This window comes from Procambarus clarkii, chromosome 68 (assembly GCF_040958095.1).
Source record: "Procambarus clarkii isolate CNS0578487 chromosome 68, FALCON_Pclarkii_2.0, whole genome shotgun sequence".
NCBI classification, from domain to species: Eukaryota; Metazoa; Arthropoda; class Malacostraca; order Decapoda; family Cambaridae; genus Procambarus; species Procambarus clarkii.
In genome coordinates this window covers 5,143,068-5,170,837 of record NC_091217.1, presented here as the reverse complement: position 1 = coordinate 5,170,837, position 27,770 = coordinate 5,143,068, and the positions used below count along the sequence as shown (strand labels likewise).

The 27,770-nt window shown below is 43.1% G+C and overlaps 1 protein-coding gene across 3 annotated transcripts in view; it reads right to left on the bottom strand.

Moving 5' to 3' along the window:
• LOC123747664 (fibrinogen C domain-containing protein 1-B) overlaps positions 1–27,770 on the bottom strand; it is a 233,226-nt gene that overhangs the window by 48,428 nt on the left and 157,028 nt on the right. For all 3 annotated transcript variants that reach the window (XM_069310769.1, XM_069310770.1, XM_069310767.1), the window contains exons 3-6: positions 10,615–10,769; positions 9,674–9,770; positions 5,502–5,595; positions 2,543–2,654 (exon numbers count right to left, since the gene is read on the bottom strand). In XM_069310769.1, the coding sequence (XP_069166870.1) occupies positions 2,543–2,654; positions 5,502–5,595; positions 9,674–9,770; positions 10,615–10,769 (458 nt within the window). The remainder of the gene's footprint in view (positions 1–2,542; positions 2,655–5,501; positions 5,596–9,673; positions 9,771–10,614; positions 10,770–27,770) is intronic.

Genomic DNA, 27,770 nt, shown 5'->3' with positions numbered 1-27,770 from the left:
TGTGTATGCCACCTGATCCTGGTTCCTTTCATGTGGAAACTTCTTTAGTATTTTGTACGACGTGATCATATCGTCCTTCGCATTAGTTCTCTCCCTTGTCATTGGATCCGGATAATTTAATCCTTCCGCGTATCTTATCTCTTCCAGACCCGACACCACTCTGTTGACAAACCTTTAAACTCTTATCACGAGTTGGTGTTCACAGATAAATGAGAGGTCCAGGCTGGCTTGAGCTCTCAAGGTCTGGGTTTATCATAAAAAAAAGTCAAGTGCAGTTCTGAATAATTCATTATATTCAAGATTCGGAAGGCAGTCTATAAACGCGTGAAAGCATTGCATGTTCCGCTGATGATATGCTGTTTGGATGTGCTCCAGGATGCAAGTTTGGTAGTGTAAGGTTCTACTTACAGCGGCCATTGGTACTTGAGAGCTGTTCTCCCGTCAGGCAGTAGGTTATTTCTGACCTATATTATATCTGCTATTTTTTTCCTCATATACTTAGTATCATTACCTTACACGTGTAAGGTTGAACTCTAGGGGTCACTTGATGGGTCAATTCTGCTGTCTGTCTCCTGAAGCAGTTCGTATGTGCACTCACTCACACACCACAAACACCCATATAATTCGCGCTTTTAACATAAACTCTCCAATGTTAACACAATGCTACGCTGTCGGGAATATTTTTTGCAACAACCGATGCAATCTCTTGCATTCAGCAGGCCTGAGTTACATTCATTTTCCGCGTTTCAGATGCCATAATCTCGTTAGCACAATTACGCAAGCCTAAAGTTAAAATATGCATATCCATTTCCATTTATAATTTCCTCCGATGTTCGTTCACAAAGGCCCGGCCCCCAGACAGGTCTTCAAGCCCCGGCGTAGAGCCACGTTCTTTGCTGGAGTGATCGGCCCAGAGATTAATTCAGACGGTGATTCGGCCAACTAATATACCTGAATTTAGACAATCCTTGTGAGGAATACTGTGTATTATGTGTTATTCCCAGAGAGAGAGAGAGAGAGAGAGAGAGAGAGAGAGAGAGAGAGAGAGAGAGAGAGAGAGAGAGAGAGAGAGAGAGAGAGAGAGAGAGAGAGAGAGAGAGAGAGAGACAGAGACAGAGACAGAGAGAGAGAGACAGAGAGAGAGAGAGAGAGACAGAGAGAGAGACAGAGAGAGAGAGAGAGAGAGACAGAGAGAGAGAGAGAGAGAGAGAGAGAGAGAGAGAGAGAGAGAGAGAGAGAGAGAGAGAGAGAGAGAGAGAGAGAGAGAGAGAGAGAGACGTAACGAGACAGAAATAAAAACATAAAGAAACAAGAATTACATTTCCTGGATGCCATATTCAGATACGAAGCGACAGAAGTCTGGCATAGACTCCTGGAGCAAAGGCTCGTGGTGTGTGTGTGTGTGTGTGTGTGTGTGTGTGTGTGTGTGTGTGTGTGTGTGTGTGTGTGTGCGTGTGTGTGTGTGCGTGTGTGTGTGTGCGTGTGTGTGTGTGTGTGTGTGTGTGTGTGTGTGTGTGTGTGTGTGTGTGTGTGTGTGTGTGTGTGTGTGTGTGTGTGTGTGTGTGTGTGTGTGTGTGTTTTGTGTGTTTGTCGTCGTGTTTTGTGAGCGTTCTACCGTGTGTGAACCCGGGTAGACCAGCGTTCATCTCCCGGACCATCACGATCCAACCCTCCAGCAAATATCTCCCTGGACTCTGATGTCGAGTATATATATGCAACATTTTCTCCTCCCGAGCGAGCTGCCTTACCCTCCCACTGAGATAATACCGTGAGTCTGGATTGCCTCGAGCCCAGGAGGAGGTCGTCAAGGACTCTCCATTATCCGAAATTGTCTCCGTTATCAATTTCTCGCCAGTTTTGGATTCCCCCTTGCGCGAGGAAGCTGAATCTTGTTTCATACACGACTTGAGGGCTGGTGATTGGTGGCGTCTTGTTGCTCCTGGCTGGCGGTGTCTCAATTTAGTTGTATATATGTATATATGTAATTCCAGCTATTTCTTTCTTTTCCTATAAGGTGAATGGGGTGTTTTTAATTGCCTCGGGGACTGGGCGGTCTCTTCTGATACGCATTGGTGTAGTTGAGGTCGGGTTTACGAGCGCCTGCAGAAGTCTGGTGTCGATTTAACGACTTCGAGGCTGACGGGTCTCATGTTTATGTGGGATATATTGGGCCCTCTTGCGCCGGCCTCCTCCTTCTCCTTCTTTTGGTGGCTGCTGATGACCTCCCGTGGTGAGATCACCTTGGTGAGGTGATGCTCCGGGATGCTGTGGTGAGATGAGGCTCCGAGATGTCCTGTAAAGCCGACACTGCAGGATGCTAACATGCATCTATGTCGCATGATGAACACCCTATAGTATATATACCATAGGCCATACACACACACACTAATTATCTCTCTCTCTCTCTCTCTCTCTTTCTCTCTCTCTCTCTGTCTCTCTCTCTCTCTCTCTCTCTGTCTCTCTCTCTCTCTCTCTCTCTCTCTCTCTCTCTCTCTCTCTCTCTCTCTCTCTCTCTCTCTCTCTCTCTCTCTCTCTCTCTCACCTGAAGTCTGTTGTTGATGGAGCTGACAGCATCTCTGACAGCATCAGTGACCTGGGACAGATCCTGGTGCACAGCGGCCTGTGGGTAGTCCTCAGAGTCCTGAAGGTCAGGCCTGCAGGAAGCAACGGAGCGTCGTTAGCACCCTAAAAAATACTTTAGGTCACGACTTGTTAGTCGAGTGACGGGGAGGATGTAAATGTATAGATTAAGATGATGACGGAGATTAGGGGTTACACAGGTTCTTTGAGGGAGCGTGCTTGGAGGGGTATTGTACAGAGCACTTAAGGGATGATGCTATACACGCCGGTGCCGCTACAGCGCCTCCTATAGGGGGGGACCGTGTCCCCCGTGAAGGCATTAATATCCACATCCGTCTCTTCAACACCTCCCTCAGGAGACGCAGGAGAGGAGGACGACAGTCAACATGACGGCTCTCGCAGATGAGAAACGGGCGCCAGGGAGACTTTGATGTCAGGCGCAGCGGCTTGTTCCGGAGAAGAGAGAGAGAGAGAGAGAGAGAGAGAGAGAGAGAGAGAGAGAGAGAGAGAGAGAGAGAGAGAGAGAGAGAGAGAGAGAGAGAGAGAGAGAGAAGGAAGAATAACCATGTCTGTGCACCAAACACATCATATAGATGGATGTAGTAAGCGTTCAACATTTACAAAGACTTACTGAATTGGATCTGAAATTGAATGTTATCCCGTGAGTGGCACAGAGACATAGGCACCACCGGGGAGGAGGAGGAGGCACAGCTCTCGGTACATCTGTGCCACCAAGTCGCTATATACAGAGGCGGAAAGTGGGGGAGGATGAAGATATTTTCAATAGAGGAGTTTCCAGGCTGATCTGAGAAATGCCTCAATACAGATATTACCAAGATATTCGTGTATACTTAAGACAAAACAAATTCCTTAAACATACACATTTCTCGATAATCTATACTCAGTTCACAGCGAAAATGGGGGGGGTGGAATATTTTGGAATAATATGTGATAAGGTTTGGAAGTAATGATAGAGAATTGACATTTTTTTGAGGGGGGGGGGGGGGGGAGTGTTTGGGGGGAGGAGGGGGTGATTGGGGGAAAGGGGAGGGGGGGGAACACGATCTCGTGACATCAGTTGTGATGTCACGTGGCATATGGCAGATGTCAAAACATATATTACAATACAGCATAACTATTACAACAATGACGTCATATATGGAGTGATTAGACTGTTGTGTGCTTCAGTTAGTATACAGCTAGATACTTGTGGAAAGATTTTGTGTGAAATGGAGACAAAATATATTATGCTCTTATAGCATATATATATATATATATATATATATATATATATATATATATATATATATATATATATATATATATATATATATATATATAAACATGAGGAATAAGCAATATAAATTGTGAGGAACAAATACCTCACAATTTTCGTGAATTATATAAAGATACTGAAATAATTAATATCAGAATTTATCCGTGTTTGTGTATAAGTAGATGCCAAATGATAGATGATAAGTAGATGTCGGTAGATAAGTAGATGACATATGTTAGATGATGTCGGTAGATAAGTAGATGGCATATGTTATATATAATGGTCACATGTTTAATTATGACACATGAAGCCAAGGGAACTCAAGCTTCAGGGATGGTAATAGAAGCTATGGCATCAAATGTATCCTAGGTGAGTGTGAAGCCCCGTCTAATGTCTCCTAGGTGAGTATGAACTCCCGTCTAATGTATCCTAGGTGAGTATGAAGCCCCGTCTAATGTATCCTAGGTGAGTATGAAGCCCCGTCTAATGTATCCTAGGTGAGTATGAAGCCCCGTCTAATGTCTCCTAGGTGAGTATGAACTCCCGTCTAATGTATCCTAGGTGAGTGTGAAGCCCCGTCTAATGTATCCTAGGTGAGTATGAAGCCCCGTCTAATGTATCCTAGGTGAGTATGAACTCCCGTCTAATGTATCCTAGGTGAGTATGAACTCCCGTCTAATGTATCCTAGGTGAGTATGAAGCCCCGTCTAATGTATCCTAGGTGAGTATGAAGCCCCGTCTAATGTATCCTAGGTGAGTATGAAGCCCCGTCTAATGTATCCTAGGTGAGTATGAAGCCCCGTCTAATGTATCCTAGGTGAGTATGAAGCCCCGTCTAATGTATCCTAGGTGAGTATGAACTCCCGTCTAATGTATCCTAGGTGAGTATGAAGCCCCGTCTAATGTATCCTAGGTGAGTATGAAGCCCCGTCTAATGTGTCCTAGGTGAGTATGACCCCCCGTCTAATGTATCCTAGGTGAGTATGAAGCCCCGTCTAATGTATCCTAGGTGAGTATGAGGCCCCGTCTAATGTATCCAAAGCCACTAGGACACACCGTCTAATGTATCCAAGACGACTAACAGCGACTAGAGCGAGAGCAATAGCCAAAAAAGTCGGTACTAACGCCGCCGAATTTGTACCAATCCCTTCAATACACACATTGAAAAGTAAACAAAAGGGCCCATTAACCTGTTTCAGTGTTGTTACTAATAATAGACAATGGTTCACTGAGTTTAATCCATGTTACGTGAGACATATTCCGGGTGCACTTGAGGTCAATGTGGGGTGTGAAGAGCACGAAGAGGCTCTTGTGGATTGAGGACAAGGTGGTCAGGTGTCTACAATGGATCTTCATGGGTCAAATATCAGGTCAAGCAGGCAGAGGGGAGGGGGCTTTATAAGCTAGAGGAGAAGTGATTAAATGAGGTCATCCTCTTAGAGGTCAGGTCAGGGAGCTGAAGAAGACTTGGAATACTTGACAAAAGAGAGAGGGGGGGGTTAAAGGTTTATTTTTGTGGTATGATATTAGAGTCAGACTTACTGACTGACTAGTAAGTCTATTGTGGTGTTGAACAAAGTATACTCTCAGTGTATGGCCCAGACTCGGGGGCATACTTCTCGTGCCTATCATATCCGGTACTCACGCCATGTTGTCCTGGGTGGGGCGGTGATCACTGCGGTGAGGCAGTGACCTGTCCAGGGCGGCCAGGCGGGTGTCCAGGCTGGCCACCTGCTTCACTGTAACGTAACCACAAGAACATGAGGTTGTTTACAACTCATATCCTTGCTACAAAAGTTCAAATGAGGTCTTTTTAAGAATAATTAGTCGAGTTTCTGGAGTTAATGAGTCAAGTTTAATCGCGGAAAACCTGCAGCTTGTCCTCATATATCCAGCCCGTCCTCATAACCCAGCCTGTCCTCATATATCCAGCCCGTCCTCATGAACCCAAATCATCCCCATAAACAAAGAGGCAAATGCTCGTTAATGTAGCAGCCAAACACCCTGTTTATGAAAGTCCCTTTACAAACGACTTTAACAACTGATGCTGTTCGAATATCTCTCGAACAGTTCTTGCTGACGACCTGTTCGAATCCCACCAACAGGCAAATGCTTCACCCACGCACTACAAATATAAAGAATTGCCAACAGAACCTAAGACACTTAACCCAATCTAATCTACGCGTAACTCTACACCAAATTCTAATTGCATAATTTACAATACCATTTGAGAAAATGATGATTTGGAATACATAGTACGTTATCTTGAGGTTATCTTGAGATTATTTCGGGGCTTTAGTGTCCCCGCGGCCCGGTCCTCGACCAGGCCTCCACCCCCAGGAAGCAGCCCGTGACAGCTAACACCCAGGTACCTATTTTACTGCTAGGTAACAAGGGCATAGGATGAAAGAAACTCTGCCCATTGTTTCTTGCCGGCGCCTGGGATCGAACCCAGGACCACAGGATCACGAGTACAGCGTGCTGTCCGCTCGGCCGACCGGCTCACCAGCGTTACAGTGGATGAATGCGGGGTTGGGGTTCGGTGGCAGCTTAGACGAGCATATAGTCTGACGACGAGGTGATACAGTCATATTTATTTGTAATTGAGATACAAAAAATATATTTTGTATTCCATTGCGCGAGAAATATTAAGGAATAGAGTCTTGGGGGGCGGTCGCTATTTGGAAGTACCTGGTTTAAAGCACCCGGTTTAAAGCCCCTGGTTTAAAGCACTTGGTTTAAAGCACCCGGTTTAAAGCCCCTGGTTTAAAGCACCTGGTTTAAAGCACCCGGTTTAAAGCCCCTGGTTTAAAGCACCCGGTTTAAATAACCTGGTTTAAAGCCCCTGGTTTAAATCACCTGGTTTAAAGCACCCGGTTTAAATCACCTGGTTTAAAGCACCTGGTTTAAATCACCTGGTTTAAATAACCTGGTTTAAAGAACCCGGTTTAAAGCACCCGGTTTAAAGCACCTGGTTTAAATCACCTGGTTTAAATAACCTGGTTTAAAGCACCTGGTTTAAAACACCCGGTTTAAAGTACCCGGTTTAAAGCATCTGGTTTAAATCACCTGGTTTAAAGCACTTGGTTTAAGGGACCCATTTTAAAGCATCCGGTTTAAAGCACCTGGTTTAAAGCACCCGGTTTAAAGCACCTGGTTTAAAGCACCCGGTTTAAATAACCTGGTTTAAAGCCCCTGGTTTAAATCACCTGGTTTAAAGCACCCGGTTTAAATCACCTGGTTTAAAGCACCTGGTTTAAATCACCTGGTTTAAATAACCTGGTTTAATGAACCCGGTTTAAACCACCCGGTTTAAAACACCCGGTTTAAAGCACCTGGTTTAAATCACCTGGTTTAAATAACCTGGTTTAAAGCACCTGGTTTAAAACACCCGGTTTAAAGTACCCTGTTTAAAGCATCTGGTTTAAATCACCTGGTTTAAAGCACTTGGTTTAAGGGACCCATTTTAAAGCATCCGGTTTAAAGCACCTGGTTTAAAGCACCCGGTTTAAAGCACCTGGTTTAAAGCACCCGGTTTAACGCACCCGGTTTAAAGCCCCTGGTTTAAAGCACCTGGTTTAAAGTCCCTGGTTTAAAGTACCCGATTTAATGCACCCGATTTAAAGCACCTGGTTTAAAGAACCTGGTTTAAAGCACCTGGTTTAAAGCACCCGGTTTAAAGCACCCGGTTTAAAGCACCCGGGTTAAAACACCCGGTTTAAAGCACCTGGTTTAAAGCACCTGGTTTAAAGCACCCGGTTTAAAGCACCTGATTTAAAGCACCTAATTTAAAGCACCTGGTTTAAAGCCCCTGGTTTAAAGCACTCGTTTTAAAGCCCCTGGTTTAAAGCACCTGGTTTAAAGCACCCGGTTTAAAGCCCCCGGTTTAAAGCACCTGGTTTAAAGCCCCCGGTTTAAAGCACCTGATTTAAAGCACCTGGTTTAAATCACCCGGTTTAAAGCACCCGGTTTAAATAACCTGGTTTAAATAACCTGGTTTAAAGCCCCCGGTTTAAAGCACCTGATTTAAAGCACCTGGTTTAAAGCACCCGGTTTAAAGCACCTGGTTTAAAGCACCTGGTTTAAAGCACCTGATTTAAAGCACCTGGTTTAAAGCACCTGGTTTAAAGCACCTGGTTTAAAGCACCTGGTTTAAAGCCCCCGGTTTAAAGCCCCTGGTTTAAAGCACCTGGTTTAATGCACCTGGTTTAAAGCCCCTGGTTTAAAGCCCCCGGTTTAAAGCACCCAGTTTAAAGCCCCTGGTTTAAAGCACCTGGTTTAAAGCACCCGGTTTAAAGCCCCTGGTTTAAAGCACCTGGTGGCCTATTTATGTTATGCAAAGCCTGTAAAGAACGATTAATAACCAACCTCCTTTAATACATATACAAATGAGTTACGTGAAGGATCTTTCAATGATTTTCCCAAGTACCGCACTTGAGGCTTAGTTAATGAGTCTTTACCCGGGCCCAGTGACGACAGACTTGTGAAGCAGCTCTCCTGTGACGCTGGCTTCATCCCTTGCCTGAAGCCTCCTCAAGTTCTTCTGTTTCTCTCGTTTTATTGGTCAACGAGCATGTGGACTCATCAACAGAGGCCAAATGCTCGTTAATCTAACCCCCTTCCGCCCTAACCCCCCATCCCCCCTGAGTTTATGAATGAAAACCCGGTTTATGCACGATACACAACTGGTGATGTTCGAACATTTTCTCGAACACAAATTCGATTACGACCTCTGTTCGAATCGCAACTTTGGAAATGCTTCATCCACGTAGTACAAATACAGATAATTTCCAACAGAACTAACTCAACCAACGCCTAAATATGCACAATATGCTAATATAATATTATTAATTTATATTTGAGAAGGTTAATGTTTTGAATGAACACAATGTTAAAATTGGTGAATGCGTTTTTGGGGTCGGCCGCTGGATGGAATGAAGACAGCTTGAGGATAGGGTTATGCTGCTGCTTGTACAAATTACTTTCATTAAGTAAAATTTTAAATGCAATAATAATTGGGATAAACATAAAATACAGATACTTTATGTTTACTTTAAAAAGATATATATATACCTGTTTAAATCAATAATGGTGAGTCAAGTTGGACAGGGGACAGAATATATCTTTTTATATGTCTACTCATCTCACAAGTTTCTTGGAATATATGCCTCAAAGTGTTTGATATAGGTAATCTTTAATTTGTAATTTTGTGTTCACACACACACACACACACACACACACACACACACACACACACACACACACACACACACACACACACACACACACACAGACTGAACAATGTCCTATAATCCGCTTTTATCTAATCTTCCACTGTACCTTTTCCATTCTACCTCCTACCCCAATCCTTCCTTTTCCATATGCTTTTCATTCACCTTCTATCCTCCTCTCCTCTGTACTAGTTTTGCTTCTTATCAATAACTTTCTCTTTAACTTTCTCTAATCTCTTTCTAATTGACCTTCTCTTCTTCAATGTTCTTTCTCTCTTGCTTTCTTACCCACGTTTAATTCTTACTCTTTCGTTACAATTTAAGAGTATTCTTCCCTTCCACAAATCTCTCTCTCTCTCTCTCTCTCTCTCTCTCTCTCTCTCTCTCTCTCTCTCTCTCTCTCAGATACTCCTCCATCTTCCCTTCCCTCCCCTTCCCTTCCTCTTCAACATTCCCTTTTCCACGCATTATCACCTTTCCCACAAGACCAGTCTTTTTCGCCTTGCCTTTTCCCACCGCCCTTTCCCCTTCCTATCACACCCTCCCATTTCCCCCACCAACCTCCTCCTGCTCCTCTCCCACTCACCAAGTTCCATGGTGTTCCTGGAGATGTCTCCCACAGCAGCACGGAGCTCCCCATACTCCGTCAGTAACTTGCTCTGTATATGTTCCAACGTTCCAAGCTGCAGGAAAGAAATTAAGAACGTATATATATATATATATATATATATATATATATATATATATATATATATATATATATATATATATATATATACATATACATATATATATATATATATATATAAATATATATATATATATATATATATATATATATATATATATATATATATATATATATATATATATATATATATATATATATATGACGTGATACATAGCACAAACACAAAGCGAAAACACATAAATACAAGAGTTCTTAAGTAGGGTTAAAAAATTTATGTATATAAAACTCCTTCAGCTTTTTTTTTTTGACACCATCACATGAGCTGGTTGCCTAGGTAACACAGCTGGTAGTGATAGGGGATAGGGGAGGGAGGGAGGGAGAGAGGGAGGGAGGGAGGGAGGGAGGGAGGGAGAGAGAGAGAGAGAGAGAGAGAGAGAGAGAGAGAGAGAGAGAGAGAGAGAGAGAGAGAGAGAGAGAGAGAGAGAGAGAGAGAAGGGGGATAGGGAAAGTCTGGATAAGGATTCTGAATCAGGCATCATAGTGGAAACTGAATGTGTGTGTGACTGCAGCAAGGAAGTGTAAACAACCGAGTCCTGCATGCAACTGACTGGTAGACTGGTAGACTGGTAGGTGAAACAACTCACCAACCTACCCCCCTCCCTCACCTAATACGTCTCATTTCCAACGCAAATCACCCACTTCGCGAAGAATATGACGTAATAGATACAAAATAAATCACCTTAAATCATACGTTTACCACACTACCGACGCTGGTAGAATCTACCAGTCTACCAGTCCGGTGTGTGTGAGAGAAGGCGGGGGGGTAGACCTAATACCTGGCGGTGGATGTTGTCGGTGAAGGTATCAAGTCTGACGAGCCTGAGGGCGGTGTCGAGGGGCTGCAATTGCACCTCCAGGGCTTGGTTCACCACCTGCTGGAGCTCCGCCAGGGACACCTTGCGCCGCCCTCCGCCGCCTCCGCCCGTCGTGCCTTTGGAAGGAAACCAGATAACAACCATTAGCTAGCTTCAAATAGGTGAGTACAAATAGGTGAGTACACACACACACACACACACACACACACACACACACACACACACCACACACACACACACACACACACACACACACACACACACACACACACACACACACACACACACACACATACACACATACAGAGGGGGTCTAAGATTCTAAAAGCAAAAATCTGAATTTTAAACACTTATTTTACAAGAAATGAAGGCACGTTGTATCATTGAATTGCTCAACCGACAGTTTGAAAGGAGGAATCCGAGAGCTGGAGCTCGATCTTGTAAAGTCAGTTTGATTACAAAGAAATACGTTGTAGGTATGATCTTGTTTACAGCATATGACAGACCAATTGTAACAGAGGTGTTTATATATCGTAAACACGAGACATAACTGGTGAAAGTCCAAAGATATGCCACCAGACTAGCCCCAGAGCTGAGAGACAACCTGGTCCCCAGAGCTGAGAGACAACCTAGCCCCCCTAGAGCAGAGAGACAACCTAGCCCCCATTAGTCTTCCTCCAGTCACCTTAACAGACTGTGGGAAACGGCTCCGGCTAGGTTACATACCGGCCCTACACCCGAGCACCTCACAGCTGCCACTCAATGATGGAACGCCGCCCTCTGCCTCTTCCTTAGTGTCCAAACTATACATTCTCCAACTTATATTGTCTCGATATTCTGGACGCTCGTGTGTCTTGCTTTCTTGATCTCTCCCTTAATCAAGGGGTCATCTGCCCCTTGATATAATACTTGGGGGGCCCTGATATCGTTGATATCGCTCGCCTTGTGTGCTTGTTTGTGTTCCGGTACTGGTATGTTAGGTATTGACCACCTTCGAAATACCCAGCGACAGTGATGGTGTTACATTATTTTTCCCGGCATGGCGCCTTCTTTTAGTAATTATTTACGAAACCCGTACATCTTTCCTCAATTATTGCGGCTCTGTTTACATTTATTAAAATCAGTTTGTGTATATCATAACCCAAGGTTATTGTTATAAACTATCTCGTAGTGCTTCGGAGCTCATTTGGAGCATACCCGGAGCATACCTGGAGAGGATTTTCGAGAGTTATGCTACTCCCCGAGCCCGGCCTGGGGCCAGACTCGACTTGTGATAACTTGGTCCAACAGGCTGTTGCTTGAAGCGGCCCGCAGGCCCACATATCCACTAAGATCTGGTTGATCTGGCACTTCTTGCAAGAACTTATTTAATTGCCTCTAGAATACATCCACCTTTGTTCTAGCAATATTTCTAATGCTTGCTGGGAGGGTGTTGAGCAGCTGTGGACCTCTGATGTTCAGTGTTCTCTGGTTGTTCCTATGGTACCTCTACTCTTCACTGGTTCTATTCTGCATTTCCTTCCGTATCTTTCGCTCCAGTATGTTGCTATTCTAGTGCTAATTTGGGATCTGGCCTTCAAGGATCTTCCATGTATATATTATTTGATACCTCTCTCGTCTCCTTTCAAAAGAGTACATTTTGAGAGCTTTAGACGGTCCCAATAATTTAGATGTTTTATCGTGCCTAAGTGTACCGTATATGTTCTCTGTATTCCCTCTAATCCAGAGATGTCTCCTGCTCTGACGGGGGAAATGAGTACCAAGCAGTACTCAAGACAGCACCATGCAGTGATTTAAACAGTATTAGCACTACTGTGGCGGGTCTCTGAAGTTAAGCATCATCAACCGTCTATCAAACGTAAACAAAGCTGCCAAAGATGCACAATAGGTTCCGAAAATGGATGCGTAAATAGCTGATGAGTCGTGAACCTCTAGAATAGTGGTGAGTGGTAGAGTTACTCACGAGCGTCTATGGTCAGCGCAGCTTTAACTGTCCCCCCCTGTCCCCTGTCCCCTGTCCCCTGTCCCACGGGGTCAAGAATAGTTAATCTCTTGACAGGGAAAGTTGCCACCCTAGCTAACCCTCAGGTTATCGTCACCCCTAACTATAATGGCTATCCTCACCCCTCACACGTCGTGGCTATCCTCCCCCTCACACGTCGTGGCTATCCTCACCCCTCACAAGTCGTGGCTATCCTCCCCCTCACACGTCGTGGCTATCCTCACCCCTCACACGGCGTGGCTATCGTCACCCCTCACACGGCGTGGCTATCCTCACCCCTCACAAGTCGTGGCTATCCTCACCCCTCACACGTCGTGGTTATCCTCACCCCTCACACGGCGTGGCTATCCTCACCCCTCACACGGCGTGGCTATCCTCACCCCTCACAAGTCGTGGCTATCGTCTCCCTGAACACATTCACAGTTCAAAGTGAGGTCTATAAAAATGTTTATTAACTCCCACTGCTCATTTGCATTCGACATATCTTTCATCTGAACTAATTTTCTGCTATGCGCTTCCATTATTTATTTCTATTATACATTTCTCATACATAAATTGTGAAGCAGTTTCCTCTGGCAGCCAGGCAAGTTTAGTGTATACGTGTATATATATGTATAAAAGTGTATGTATATATATATATGGTCTTTTGTATCACTGCACATGTGTATCGTTACACATGTGTATCATTGCACATGTGTATCACTACATATGTGTATTGTTACACATGTGTATTATTGCACATGTGTATCATTGCACATGTGTATCACTACATATGTGTATTGTTACACATGTGTATCATTGCACATGTGTATCATTACACATGTGTATCACTGGACATGTGTATCACTGCACATGTGTATCATTGCACATGTGTATCACTACACATCTGTACCACTACCACTACACTACAAGGGCGCTGGTAGCTGAGTGGACAGTGCTCGGGACTCGTAATCCTGTTGCCTGGGTTCGATCCCGGCGCCGGTGAGAAACAATGGACAGATTTTCTTTCACCCTGATGCCTCTGTTACCTAGCAGTAAATAGGTACCTGGGAGTTAGTCAGCTTCTACGGGCTGCTTCCTGGGTGTGTGTGTGAAAAAAAATTAGTAATTAGTAACAGTTGATTGATTGACAGTTGAGGCGGGACCAAAGAGCCAAAGCTCAACCCCCACAAGCACAACTAGATGAATACAACTAGGTGAGTTCCCTGTACCACTATACAGCTGTATAACGCTGTACACTGTTCAATTTTATTATATGTGACATCTATTGTATTATATGTGACATCTATTGTATTATATGTGACATCTATTGTATTATATGTGACATCTATTGTATTATATGTGACATCTATTGTATTATACAAAACTAACATTTTGTTAAACAAAAGTCTACACATCAAAAAATTACTGTATGTTATACTCTCAGATAAGACAAAAAATGTTTGTTTGTTTGTTTGTTTGTTTATATAAATGGTGATAAGTTGCACAATCACTTGTTATTTGTTATATACAAATAAACCACTGGATAAATCTGCAGTTAAAAATGAAGACGAGAATATGGTTCAATATATCGTATTCTGCTTATGTAAAAAAAATGCAGTTTCTTTCTGCTTTGATATTCCACTTTTCTCCTCTTCCCCCCTTCTTCTTCTTCCCCCTCCCCCCCCCCTTCCTCTTCCCCCTCCTCCTTATCTTCCTCCTCCTCCTCTACTTCACCCTCTTTTCCTAACGCAACAAGTAGTAGTCTACCCACTTCAAGACCCCGAGCCAACACAGAGACAATAGAAGCTAGAACATATTGGCTATTAATAATGGTCTATTAATAGCCATTATGTTTCATCCACTTGTTCATCTCAATCACGTCCTGTACCACCTCACACCCAAGAGAATATAAGCTTGTGCTAAAGCATTGTAAATTTGTCTTTGAAAATGTAAGGAGTGCCTTGCGAAACGCATCCCTAGGCGTCAGACCATATTGTGAAAATGAACTTTGGAGAGTTAATTTTTCAACTTCCCTCGACAGTGAAGAAAAGGAAATATTGAGAATATTCGTGTTAGAATCATTAATCTTACTCTTTCGGTCATATTTAGAAGGGGGTAAAAATTGGAGGCTAGACTCAGACTCTTGGAGCTAGCCTTCCTTAAATTTGCAAGAGGACTGGTCTGGGATACAGGACCGACATAGGCTAGTTGGAATAGGCCTAAGTTGAATACTTTAAGAAATATTATAATTTTTAGACCCCTCCTCAAGACCCCCCTCCCAGACGGAAAAGTCAACATTACCTCGTGTCCACCTCACCCTAAACCTCTCCCACTCCACCACCGGTGGTCCCTTCACATAATTAATCTGCTTGGGATAACTGTAAAAGGAAAATATTCGGATAAGTTAGTTTATACGGCCGTGTGAGAGAGGCCCTGACGCTGATCGCCTCACTGGTTCAGTTTCTGCTAGGTTTATTTTCTGCATCCTGGAATACGAGAGACGAGATGTGTGTGTGTGTGTGTGTGTGAGTGTGTGTGTGTGTGTGTGTGTGTGTGTATGTGTGTGTGTGTGTGTGTGTGTGTGTGTGTGTGTGTGTGTGTGTGTGTATGTGTGTGTGTGTGTGTGTGTGTGTGTGTGTGTGTGTGTGTGTGTGTGTGTGTGTGTGTGTGTGTGTGTGTGTGTGTGTGTGTGTGTGTGTGTATGTGTGTGTGTGTGTGTATGTGTGTGTGTGTGTGTGTGTGTGTGTGTGTGTGTGTGTATGTGTGTGTGTGTGTGTGTGTGTGTGTGTGTGTGTGTGTGTGTGTGTGTGTGTGTGTGTGTGTGTGTGTGTGTGTGTGTGTGTGTGTGTGTGTGTGTGTGTGTGTGTGTGTGTGTGTGTGTGTGTGTGTGTGTGTGTGTGTGTGTGTACTCACCTATTTGTGCCAGCAGGATCGAGCATCATCAATCCCGCCTTTCTAACCAACGGTTGTCATTCCAAAGTCTATATATAACGTTTCTGAGGCAGGAGTTTCCATCTCTGAGCCCATTTTGGTGTTGTCTTATAACGTGAGTTATTTTGTTGATGTTTTTCTAACCTCTGTACTGTGGCATTTTCCAACACTCTGCATGGTAGGCAAATACGGTTCAGTGTCTTGTAGTTTAATCTTTTCTGTAAGTGCCTTTTTATAATATATAAATTTGACGCTTTCTGGAAACGTTTCTTATTAAGACTACTCATAGCCTAGTCGATAGAGCTTCGGCCTTAAACGCAAAGGGGTCCATGGTTCGAGTTTCCTACAGCCCAGGTGAATGGGATTGGCGCTACATTGTCTGTCTTTCACCTCTCCTGTAGTCCTCATGTTTCGAATGACTTGTATATCACAATCTGTATAGCTACCATAAGGTTTCCGCTCCTTCTCTTAGTATCCACGGGTATATCTCTTCTGTTCCCACCGCTTATAATTAATTTTCAACTCCACATTATGCAGGGTTCTGGCGAGTTAGCAAGAACAGGGGCGAGTGAGTGGCCTTGCTAACCCTGAGAGAAAGCAGGAGAGGACATTAGTGGAAGCTGAACAGGGAATTGAGTCGCAGGAATGTAAAGAGGTTCTCGTAGCCCTGTACCAAGTGGTCAATAAGTAGAGAGCAGTGAAAGAAGTCGTGGAAGCCACCTCCATCCACAACTTTAGGGGTCAGATGTCATCACTACCATTCACAACCCAGAGTGTAATTTTATCTTACTAAAGAAATGCATTTAGTTATCATCTGTGTTGCTGATATATTATGTGGGGTCATCACCCCCACCCCCCATAATCCCTAGTTATCCCCCCAACCCCATAACCCCTAGTTCCCCCCCCCCCCTCCCAACCCCATAACCCCTAGGTCCTCCTCCCCACACTATAATACTCTAGTTACTGCCCCATAAACCTCTCACAGTACCCTCATTAACCAAGCCTTGATACTCATCAAGACCTCATCATCCCCTCATCCTCTCATAAATCCCCCCTCCTCAATGTTTATCCCCTATCATCCTCCTATCATCCTCTTATCATCTTCTTGCTCCTCCTTTTCTCTCAGCCTTTAAACCTCTCACTTTCACAACTCACTATCTTACTTATCTCTCATTTTCTTACTTCCCACCCCTACTACCTCCTAACTCCTCACCACCACCCCTACCCTAACCCCTCACATACCTACCTACCTACCTACCCCCTCGCCGCTCAAGCACGCCGCCCACTATGCCATAATTACATCGCCAATATCTACGTCTCATCTCCGGGCCAGCTTCAGCCGGTGGTAGGAGATGAGAGAGATCAGATAAGGGGGCGGGCCTCAGCATCCATGGGCCGCGTAGCGCAGGCGAGAACCGACACACAGCACCACTCCTGTGCCAGGTAAGTCCACTACGGGATTACCATAGCCCGTGCTACTTGACCCGCTCCCGTGCCAGGTAAGTTACGGGCTCACCATAGCCCGTGCTACTTGGAACTTGTTCCGAGTAGCTGAATCTATAACCACAACAAAAAGCAAGCGAGAAGCGTACAATGAGTCAAGTGACGCAGGCACGATGCGTAAGACAAGCTGCGTGACGCGTAACACGATTTGCGTGACGCATAGCAGAAGAAAATGCTTAAGACGGGTGGAGCTAACTAGCTATTCGGACGCACGAAATAATCAGCATTCTGCAATAGTAATTAGTAGTGCAACTAATGAGCTAATTCGAACTAATGTACATATTGCCCAATCAGCTGATTTTTGTTTACAATATTTAAATGTGCAGCTGCTGAAATAGAGTGATCGTTGCCCTCGAGTGATCGGTATATTTTCAACACTTATACTTTATTAAAAAGTACGAAACCATTTCATTTACCCTTTTATCTCCTAATGACACTTTTATTCACTTCTTGAAACGAACTTGGGATCAACAGCCTTATGGCACACTACTCGAAGGGCGATTTTGTGTGTGTGTGTGTGTGGGGGGGGGGGGGTTAGGCTGTGTGGACGTTATGTCTATCTTGCCCCCCATTTTATTTATTTTTACTCTGCCTTTATTTCATGTGTTTACATTCCTCTTGTCCTTTTGATCAGTTCCTGTCATTATTTATTCTTTATTCTCCTTACTGATCATTTTGTGAACTTCGTCACCTCTCTATCTATCTATTTATCTGTCTGTCTGTCTGTCTGTCTGTCTGTCTGTCTGTCTGTCTGTCTGTCTCTCTCTCTCTCTCTCTCTCTCTCTCTCTCTCTCTCTCTCTCTCTCTCTTTCCACACACTCTTTGTAGAAAGAAAATAGATGCTATTAAGGAATGGAGGAGAAAACATCAAAGATATACAAAGCTGTGAAAAACAGAAGAGACAAATTTTCCAAACATTACAAAGATAAAAAAAAATATTTAACACGTCATTCTCAGTAGCAAAAAAACTTCAACATACTGATCGGCGGTTGCAGTGGAAGCAATCTTCTAGCTGAACTGTTTCCAAGAGCACGATCAGAAGACGAAGGCTTGACCAATAACCTTCAATCCGAGGTTATTCCAGCTAAATGTTCACGAAATGTTCACGAAATGTTCATGAAGAACATGGAACAAGGCCTCTAGTTCTTGGTGGGGAGCATCAGAGCAGCGATCACCTGTTGCAAAGGTTGCAAGCTTTTACCTTAATGAAACTCAATATGCAACAAGAGAGAGAGAAAGAGACACTTGCAATATAGTCTACACATTTCTTAAAGCGTTCTTGTTGGGTTTGATATGTAGGGGTGTGGGGAAGGGGGTAGGGGTGTGGGGAAGGGGATAGGGGTGTGGGGAAGGGGTTAGGGGTGTGGGGAAGGGGGTGTGTAGGGAAGGGGTTAGGGGTGTGGGGAAGAGGGTAGGGGTGTGGGGAAGGGGGTGTGTGGGGAAGGGGTTAGGGGTGTGGGGAAGTAGGTAGGGGTGTGGGAAGGGGGTAGGGGTGTGGGGAAGGGGGTGTGTGGGGAAGGGGTTAGGGGTGTGGGGAAGTAGGTAGGGGTGTGGGAAGGGGGTAGGGGGTGTGGGGAAGGAGCTAGGAGTGTGGGGAAGGGGGTAGGGTTGTGGGGAAGGGGGGTAGGGGTGTGGGGAAAAAGGTAGGGGGTGTGTGGGGAAGGAGGCGGGGGAATAGGGTGAGGAGGCAAAGAGTGAAGTCTAGTTACCTCACTAGTGTGTGTGTGTGTGACGCTAAGTGAACCTCACCCAATTAATCACCGAGTAGAAGATTGAAACTACCAATTGGAGGGATAAGGTCACTCAAGCAATCCCCTGGCCAATTACAGGTGTCCTTGTCAATTTGAAACTGTCACCTCCACAACGCAGATGAAGGATGAACCAGATCTTAGTGTGTGATTTGAACTCTGTATAAGGAAACTGAATGTGGACCGCATCCCTAATTGCCTGTTGCAGAGGCGGTGATTGATGACTGCAAGATGGTCAATTGAAGGGTTCTTTTTAATATAATTTACCAACACTAACATAAATGTAACAATGGTTTGAGAATTTTACCTCTAATAAAGAAGAATAGTTTATCGGGGCGCCCCTCCCTCATTAAAGCTCTTAACACCACAAATAACGTATCAAAATGCTAATTGCAATTAGTTGCATATTTTCCAAAGCCTCTGACACGCTGCAACAGCATTTTCCGGAAGACCATTTGCGACTGCAATTTGTTTTCCAAACGGAGATTACTTGTGCAATCTTCCAGGTGACGCAGCTCCTCTACAACCACGACTTGACTACATTTGATTTGTGTGTCCACTTTGGCAGCCAATCGAAGATGAATCAGTAGCTTTAATTGCAGTTTAGTGACTTTCAGATAGCTTGCAGGTGCTTGGAGGTCTTTTAAGTCTGAATAAATGTATTCATTGGTGACCAAACCACATAGCAGAAGGTGAAGAGAGGCGACGACGACGACGTTTCGGTCCGTTTTGAACCATTATCATGTCGATTGATTGTGGTTTTGATCATCAAATCTTCAGCCACGTTATTGTGACTCATCGTCTGCAGATGTATTCATTACTTGTCAACAGATGGCGTTGGAAGCCTGGTACAAGAGGAGAGAGGGGGGGGGGGGAGGGGGGCACAGTCTAGCTTCCGATGAGCTAGTTCAAAGTTACTGACTTAACAATAATGATAGCAAGTACCATATGACAACCCTTGACACCACATGACAATCCTTGACACCACATGACAATCCTTGACACCATATGACAACCCTTGACACCATATGACAACCCTTGACACGATATGACAATCCTTGACACCATATGACAACCCTTGACACCATATGACAACCCTTGACACCATATGACAACCCTTGACACCACATGACAACCCTTGACACCATATGACAACCCTTGACACCACATGACAACCCTTGACACCACATGACAATCCTTGACACCACATGACAACCCTTGACACCACATGACAACCCTTGACACCACATGACAACCCTTGACACCACATGACAACCCTTGACACCATATGACAACCTTGAGACCACGTGACAGAACAAAAGTTTCCTAGATATTTTCCATAAACACTGGTGCGACGCGAACTAAATACAGTACAAGACAATAACAAATTTATAGAATAGAAATACAGTAATAATTTCAGACAGAAACAAAATGGAGGCGGAGACCAAAATGAAAAATTGATTTAAAAATCGCTAGTCCAACAGTTAAAGTGATCAGTTTGTTCGGTATATATATATATATATATATATATATATATATATATATATATATATATATATATATATATATATATATATATATATATATATATATATATATATATATATGCAACTAAAAGTCTCACAGAAAATGGTCGACGAACATAAACTTTAATACAAATACAAAAAAATCTAAAGTAAAACGCAAAAAAATAACTAAAAGCGAGAAAAACAATGGCAAAATGTATGAACCAAACAAAAATTTTAAATGGAATAAAACGGAAATAAAAAATAAAAACATATATAACAGAAGTTTATCAATATAATTCATAGCAACAAAATAATAACATAAATACTGCCAAAAGATAGAAAGAGAGACTGACACTATTTATTTCAAGAGTAACTGTAGAAAATGGAAACACACGAGAAAAGGATTGAAAGCAGAGAAGGACCAACCTCTCTACCCTCTCATATATCCATTACTCAGGGGGAAAAAATAGGACAGATAAAACTACACTAAACTGCATGAAAAATTTAGCAGTTCAGCCAAGAACTGAACGCGATTTCCAGTGTACCTGGAGCTATATATATATATATATATATATATATATATATATATATATATATATATATATATATATATATATATATATATATATATATATATTTTCCCCACTGGGTTCCCAATCGGGCGGGATTAGGTTGGAACCTTTGAAGGGGTCATTGAGTGAACCATTGTATACATATGCATATGTATATACACTCCCGTGGGTGTATGTGCGCATCTCAGACTTTGAGATCAAGTGTGTATGCGCGCGCGCGTGTGCTGATTTGCATACTTTTGCGCCGAATGAATACCAAAACAAATGCAGAACGAACAAATCATTCCAGACCCCAACAGGGCCAGGAAGACTGTATATATATATATATATATATATATATATATATATATATATATATATATATATATATATATATATATATATATATATATACCAAGCTACCTGTCACCACTTCCTTCCTCCACTTTCAACAAATAAGCGTGTCCCCCCCTGCAAGTATCGGGAACTTTCTACATGTGGTAACTGAAATGAAAACGGGCAGAATGCTTTTAATGTTATTTCCCTAGCTTCCTTCTCTTTGGAGATGGAATGTTCTTGTCCTTCCCTCCCTCTTTTCCTCCATCGCCTCCATTCTCATCTCCCTCGTCACTGACCCCCCCCCCCCCACACACGAACTCCTTAAAAACTACTCTACAATAGAGGGATTAAGAGAGGATTTTACAGGTTCGGGTGTGTGTGTGTGTGTGTGTGTGTGTGTGTGTGTGTGTGTGTGTGTGTGTGTGTGTGTGTGTGTGTGTGTGTGTGTGTATGTGTGTGTGTTTATGTGTATAGGTTAGACTATGTATGCAGGCGATGAGTCACAATAACGTGGTTAAAGTATGTTGACCAGACCACACACACTAGAAGGTGAAGGGACGACCTATATCTCTCCTTACCTGGTCGTCCCTTCACCTTCTAGTGTGTGGTGGTCTGGTCAACAATAGACTATGTATCTTTAACCCACCTTGGGCTCCTTCCAGAGTTTCTGTTCACATTCAAGGCCTGAGCCCAGCCAGCTTGCAGGGGGGATTTAACTGAGACCCAGATACCACCGTCCCTCACCAGGTGAGAGACGTGTCTCCTCACCAGGTGAGACGGGTATAAGACAGGGGGAGACAGGTATAAGACCTGTGCATGGTGACTCGTGGCTCTCAAGTCCAACAGCTACGCCTGTCAAAAGGTCAACTACCGTCTTGCTTGTCTGAGGGGACCGCAATGTCCAAGCACTACAAGAACTGAAACATTTCGTGCGTGGTAATTATCGGTCGAACTGACGAGTCATATATATATATATATATATATATATATATATATATATATATATATATATATATATATATATATATATATATATATATATATATATATATATATACCAGTGTGGTGCTCATTTTCTTTCCTAACCTGGTGTCTCATTTTCCCCTACTGACGACAAACTTTGTTCTTACATTGTCTCGCTAACCGCTCATGTTCCTACTCTCCTCCCCTGCATGTTCCCCCCCCTCCTCCCCTTCCCCCTCCTGGCGTGACAAGCACACACTGGCGCCGTGATGGGGTCGTTAGCCTCATGCACTGTTCCTGTGCTTTCAACCTTTGAATTTCTCATTTATATGCATCCAGAAGTACATCACCTGGAGTGTTTTGGGGGTAAAGAAATTGGCGCTGGGTTCCCCTCCTCGTTTGAGATGCAGACACACAGCTGATTGGGTTCTAGATTTATGGTATCGTGGAATTCACCACCAACTTTCTCTCTCTCTCTCTCTCTCTCTCTCTCTCGCTCGCTCGCTCACTCACTCTCACTCTCCACCTTAATTACTCCGTCAATGGAGACGGAAAAATGGAACGTAAATTTCGGTTATCTAAAATTGACATCAAATTACAGAGGCTCCTCGCATGTTTTTAAGTTAGGAGGATTGTCTGGTTCAAGGCTCTGTTGCTGAGGGCCAGGAGGGTGTTCCGTCGCCTGCGTTTGTTTCCTGGCCCCTGACAACAGCAGCAGCAGCAGCAACAGCAACAACAAAAACAGAAGCAACAACAGCAGCAAAAGCAACAGCAACAAAAACAGAAGCAACAACAGCAGCAGCAGCAACAGCAACAGCAACAAAAACAGAAGCAACAGCAGCAGCAACAGCAACAGCAACAGCAACAAAAACAGAAGCAACAGCAGCAGCAGCAACAGCAACAGCAACAAAAACAGAAGCAACAGCAGCAGCAACAGCAACAAAAACAGAAGCAACAACAGCAGCAACAGCAACAAAAACAGAAGCAACAGCAGCAGCAGCAATAGCAACAGCAACAAAAACAGAAGCAACAGCAGCAGCAACAGCAACAAAAACAGAAGCAACAGCAGCAGCAACAGCAACAAAAACAGAAGCAACAACAGCAGAAGCTGCAACAGTAACAGCAGCAGCAGAATCCATTACGACAAAAATATTTTTGATCATTATAATGTCAAATGGAGTAACACCGACAGCCCCAGACAAAAAAAATGGAATTAATGATTTACTAAAAAAAAAAAATGTCCTAAAAAAAAAAAAACCATGTCCCCCCAAAAAATCCAACGTGGTATATACCAGTTACCACGACCCCAGTTAAGGATGTCACCTTCGCTCTACTTAGAATCATTTGACCACCAGAAAGTTTTCGAGAAGACCTGACCTGCCACCTACAAGCTTTTGCTCCTATGGAAACCTTATGGAAAATGAACATACCACAACACTCATTAGGATGATGGGAAAAATCCTGGAAGCTATACTTACAAGAGAAAAAAAAACTCACTTTATATATTCGGAAGAACTTGGCTACCTTGCCGACACTTAAACTTAGACCTCACCAAATCTCACCTGACAAGGACGACATATCTACCGAGGTCTTCCTGTCCCCGAGAGTGCCAGTGAGTAGTTTTACGCACTGGCACTCTGGTCAGAGTATCAGTGGTGTTGATGGGGAGAGCCCTGAAGCCTGGGTTCGAATCCTTTGAGGGGTCATAGAGTTATAGTGATGTGTGTGTGTGTGTGTGTGTGTGTGTTGGTGAGTGTGTGTTGGTGTGTGTGTGTGTGTGTGTGTGTGTGTGTGTGTGTGTGTGTGTGTGTGTGTGTGTGTGTGTGTGTGTGTGTGTGTGTGTGGAGAAGACAGGAGGACAGGCAGACTCGCATCTGAAACTTTGTTTGCCCAACAGGTTGATACACGGGAGATCAGGTCAACCGATCACATGAAAGCTCTTAATCTCACAGTTGGCTCCTAGCTCATTCTGTTCCTTATATGACTATTACTTTAGAGTTAAATCAAGATTATTCCTAATAATTCATATGAAATAAATGAGTCTCTACGAGGCAGGCTTCACATGAGCCGAAGATAACAGCTCTTGCTTGCAGTTTCACTAGGTACCTCAATTGAGCCTTAATTAGCCCTAATTTCAGTTAAAATAAAAATAAAGAGGACGGAGAGAGAGAAAGAGTGAAAGAGGAGAGATAAATTTATAATAATTGATTTATCTCCTGATGTATTTATCAGTTTTCACTTACTACAATTAATACAAGAATTGTTTTTGGCTGTGCTTCTTATCCTCATTGTATCATTCTTCCATTTAATCTTGTTGACCTTTGATATAATAATAATAATAATAATAATAATCTTTATTTAGGTAAGGTACATACATAAAGAGATTTACAAAGTTTGTTGGCTTTATAGATAGAGCTAGTACATACAATGCCTAAAGCCACTATTACGCAAAGCGTTTCGGGCAGAAATATAACTCTCTTGTTCGTATATGTTTCTCCCCTTGTGTTAGTTCTCGTACTTTGAAGTGTCACGGTAGTATGTTTATTCCGACATATTTATATATTGGTCTGTCCAAACTCTTTTTCATTTTTGCCTGTGATATATCTCGCTTCGTGCAGGGTCGGCGTTCAATCCCCGACCGTCCCACAAGTGGTTGGGCACCATTCCTTTCCTCCCGTCCCATCCCAAATCCTTATATCCTGAGCCTTTCCAAGTGTTATATAGTTTTAATGGCTTGGCGCTTTCCCCCCCCCCTGATAGTTCCCTTCCTATCTCCGTTTATAAATTTGTCAAATTATATTCTCTCTCTCTCTTTCTCTCTTTCTCTCTCTCTCTCTCTCTCTCTCTCTCTCTCTCTCTCTCTCTCTCTCTCTCTCTCTCTCTCTCTCTCTCTCTCTCTCTCTCTCTCTCTCTGTCTCTCTCTGGGCAGCTTTAATGCAACTTTGCAACTTTGGTCAGTTACAATTATAAACAATTACAACTCAAGCCAACAGAAACTTTGGTCAATTGCCTGGACAATTGCCGGTGAAATCCATTTCAACTCCGATCAGCTGAAATTGTGGTCCGTTGCAGGTATACCTAATTGAAAGCCTGATCAATTAACCACCTTGCAATAATAATAATAATAATAATAATAATAATAATAATAATAATAATAATAATAATAATCTGACTAATTATAATTGTTTGATTACAACCTCCTACAACCCTATAAAAGTACCCATCAAGAAACAACGTACCTGGAACCCGTCCCACAACGCCATAAAAGTATCTGGAACTCCTTCCACATGTCAATAAGTACTTGGAATCCTTTCCCAGCCTGCCTCAGCCACCAAGCTAACACCATCTTGCTGACCTTTGACCCAGCAGGTGATAAGCAGGTGTCGGTTCATTATCATTCATTAGTGGATTGGGAGGGGGGAGATTAGTAGATTGGTGACCAGATCTAATTAAGGTTGTGATGGGGTCGGCCATCATTAGATTTGAAATACGTTCGTTAAAATTGATGAATGGGCCTTAGGGGGTCGGCCGCCGCTTGAACGAACCTAGCCTACGGTCTGTGACCTTAATTAAGGGCTCTCTGTGGTCCTTGGAGCGGTTTGATGGATATATATGTATATTTTGTCCATGTTTTATTAACTTTAATCGGAAGTTAAAACTGAGGCTCGTCCCAGAATTGCGAGAGATGGGATATGAAGAGAGACTGAAGGAACTGACCCTGACGACGCTAGAAGAAAGGAGAGAGAGGGGAGACATGATATGCAACATATAAAATACTTGGGACTGACAAAGTGGAAAAAGAGGAAATGTTCACAATGAATACCAATAGAACATGGGACCCTGGGTGGAAGCTTGAGACTCAGATGAGTTGAGTGTTGTGATGAGTAGTGACAATGAGGTGAGTGATATGATGAGTAGTGACAATGAGGTGAGTGATATGATGAGTAGTGACAATGAGGTGTTCTTGTTGCAGAGAGCCAGTTCTTGGAGCTGTTTAACAACGGGTTGTTGATCTTCAGAAAGAGTGAAGTTCTAATTAAAGCGTCTTGAATGTCATTATGACCTGTCCCTTAACCCGGACTTGACCTGAAGTACGTGAACTTTGACCCGGACTTGGCTTTCGGATTTGACTTCTCACCTGGTCTTGAACCCCTCTAACATGAAATTGACCCGTCTTGAGCAGGAGTTTTGAGAAGATTTCAATCTTGTTTTAACTTGTGGATCCTCTTTGAGCTGCTTGTACCCGTTAATAAAAGTGGACCAAGGCACAAGAAACAATTCACAAGCAGTGTCCGAGCGCGCCAACACCTTAGACAGGCTACAGAGGGACACAAGTGTCCCTGACACATGTGTCCCTGACACACGTGTCCCAGGGGAGAGAGGAGAGGAGACAGCTGGTGACATGTGTGAGATTAATTGCAATATTAAGGAATTGTGAAAAGGCGAGAGAGAAAGGAGAGAGAGAGAGAGAGAGAGAGAGAGAGAGAGAGAGAGAGAGAGAGAGAGAGAGAGAGAGAGAGAGAGAGAGAGAGAGAGAGAGAGAGAGAGAGACAGAGACAGAAAATAAAAATATTAACTGCCACACTTAAAAATATCCCAGTTCTGCAAAGGAAAATTATTTTACCATTTGGAGAAAATTATAGAGAAATTTTACCATGTCTAAAACTCTAAAAGAAAATCTCCCCCCTCCCACTATATACATATTTTAGTTTTATGACTTCGACACTCGGGATTAATGTGAGTTTTCGAGCATCTCTCACAGGTGTGAACAACACACGACAGAGGGGAGGAGATTTTGTTCGTGAAGAACAACACCTGTTCTGTCTACCTGGACAGGTGTTCTTCGCGAACAAAAGCTTATAGACGGGTGGTTCAGCAGGCAAATAAATGAATATATTGATGAGGATTAACTTCGTGAAAGTGTCGAATACACTGTGTGTCAACTTTGTGAAAGTTTCGAATACAGTGTGTCAACTTTGTGAAAGTTTCGAATACAGTGTGTCAACTTTGTGAACGTGTCGAATACACTGTGTGTCAACTTTGTGAAAGTGTCGAATACAGTGTGTCAACTTTGTGAAAGTGTCGAATACAGTGTATCAAATTTGTAAGTGTCGAATACAACATGTGTCAACTTTGTTAAAGTGTCGAATGCACTATGTGTCAACTTTGTGAAAGAGAAAACATGCACTCCCTTGAACATTATATTGTAGAATGTCCCATATTGACTGACTGACTGTCGGAACCCCCCCCCCCCCATATATTCATATATGGGTTCATATATGCTGAACTGTGTAAATACTATATGAATACTGGAAAACTTGATGATATACTGGACTTGTGTCCAAGAGTGACTATGTAAAACATCAGTTATACAATGTATGTGATGTAACTATATAACCTGAGTTTGTAAAACCGTCTTAATCACTTTTTGTGGTTAAGTGCTTAATTACACACTAGTTTCTATAGTAGCTATCTTATCTTATCAAAATAGGAGAGACATAAATATGTATGTTAGTGTAAATATATATGTATGCATGCATGTATGTGCATACAGGGTATGTGTAAGCAGGTCAAAATTGCAATTCACCTT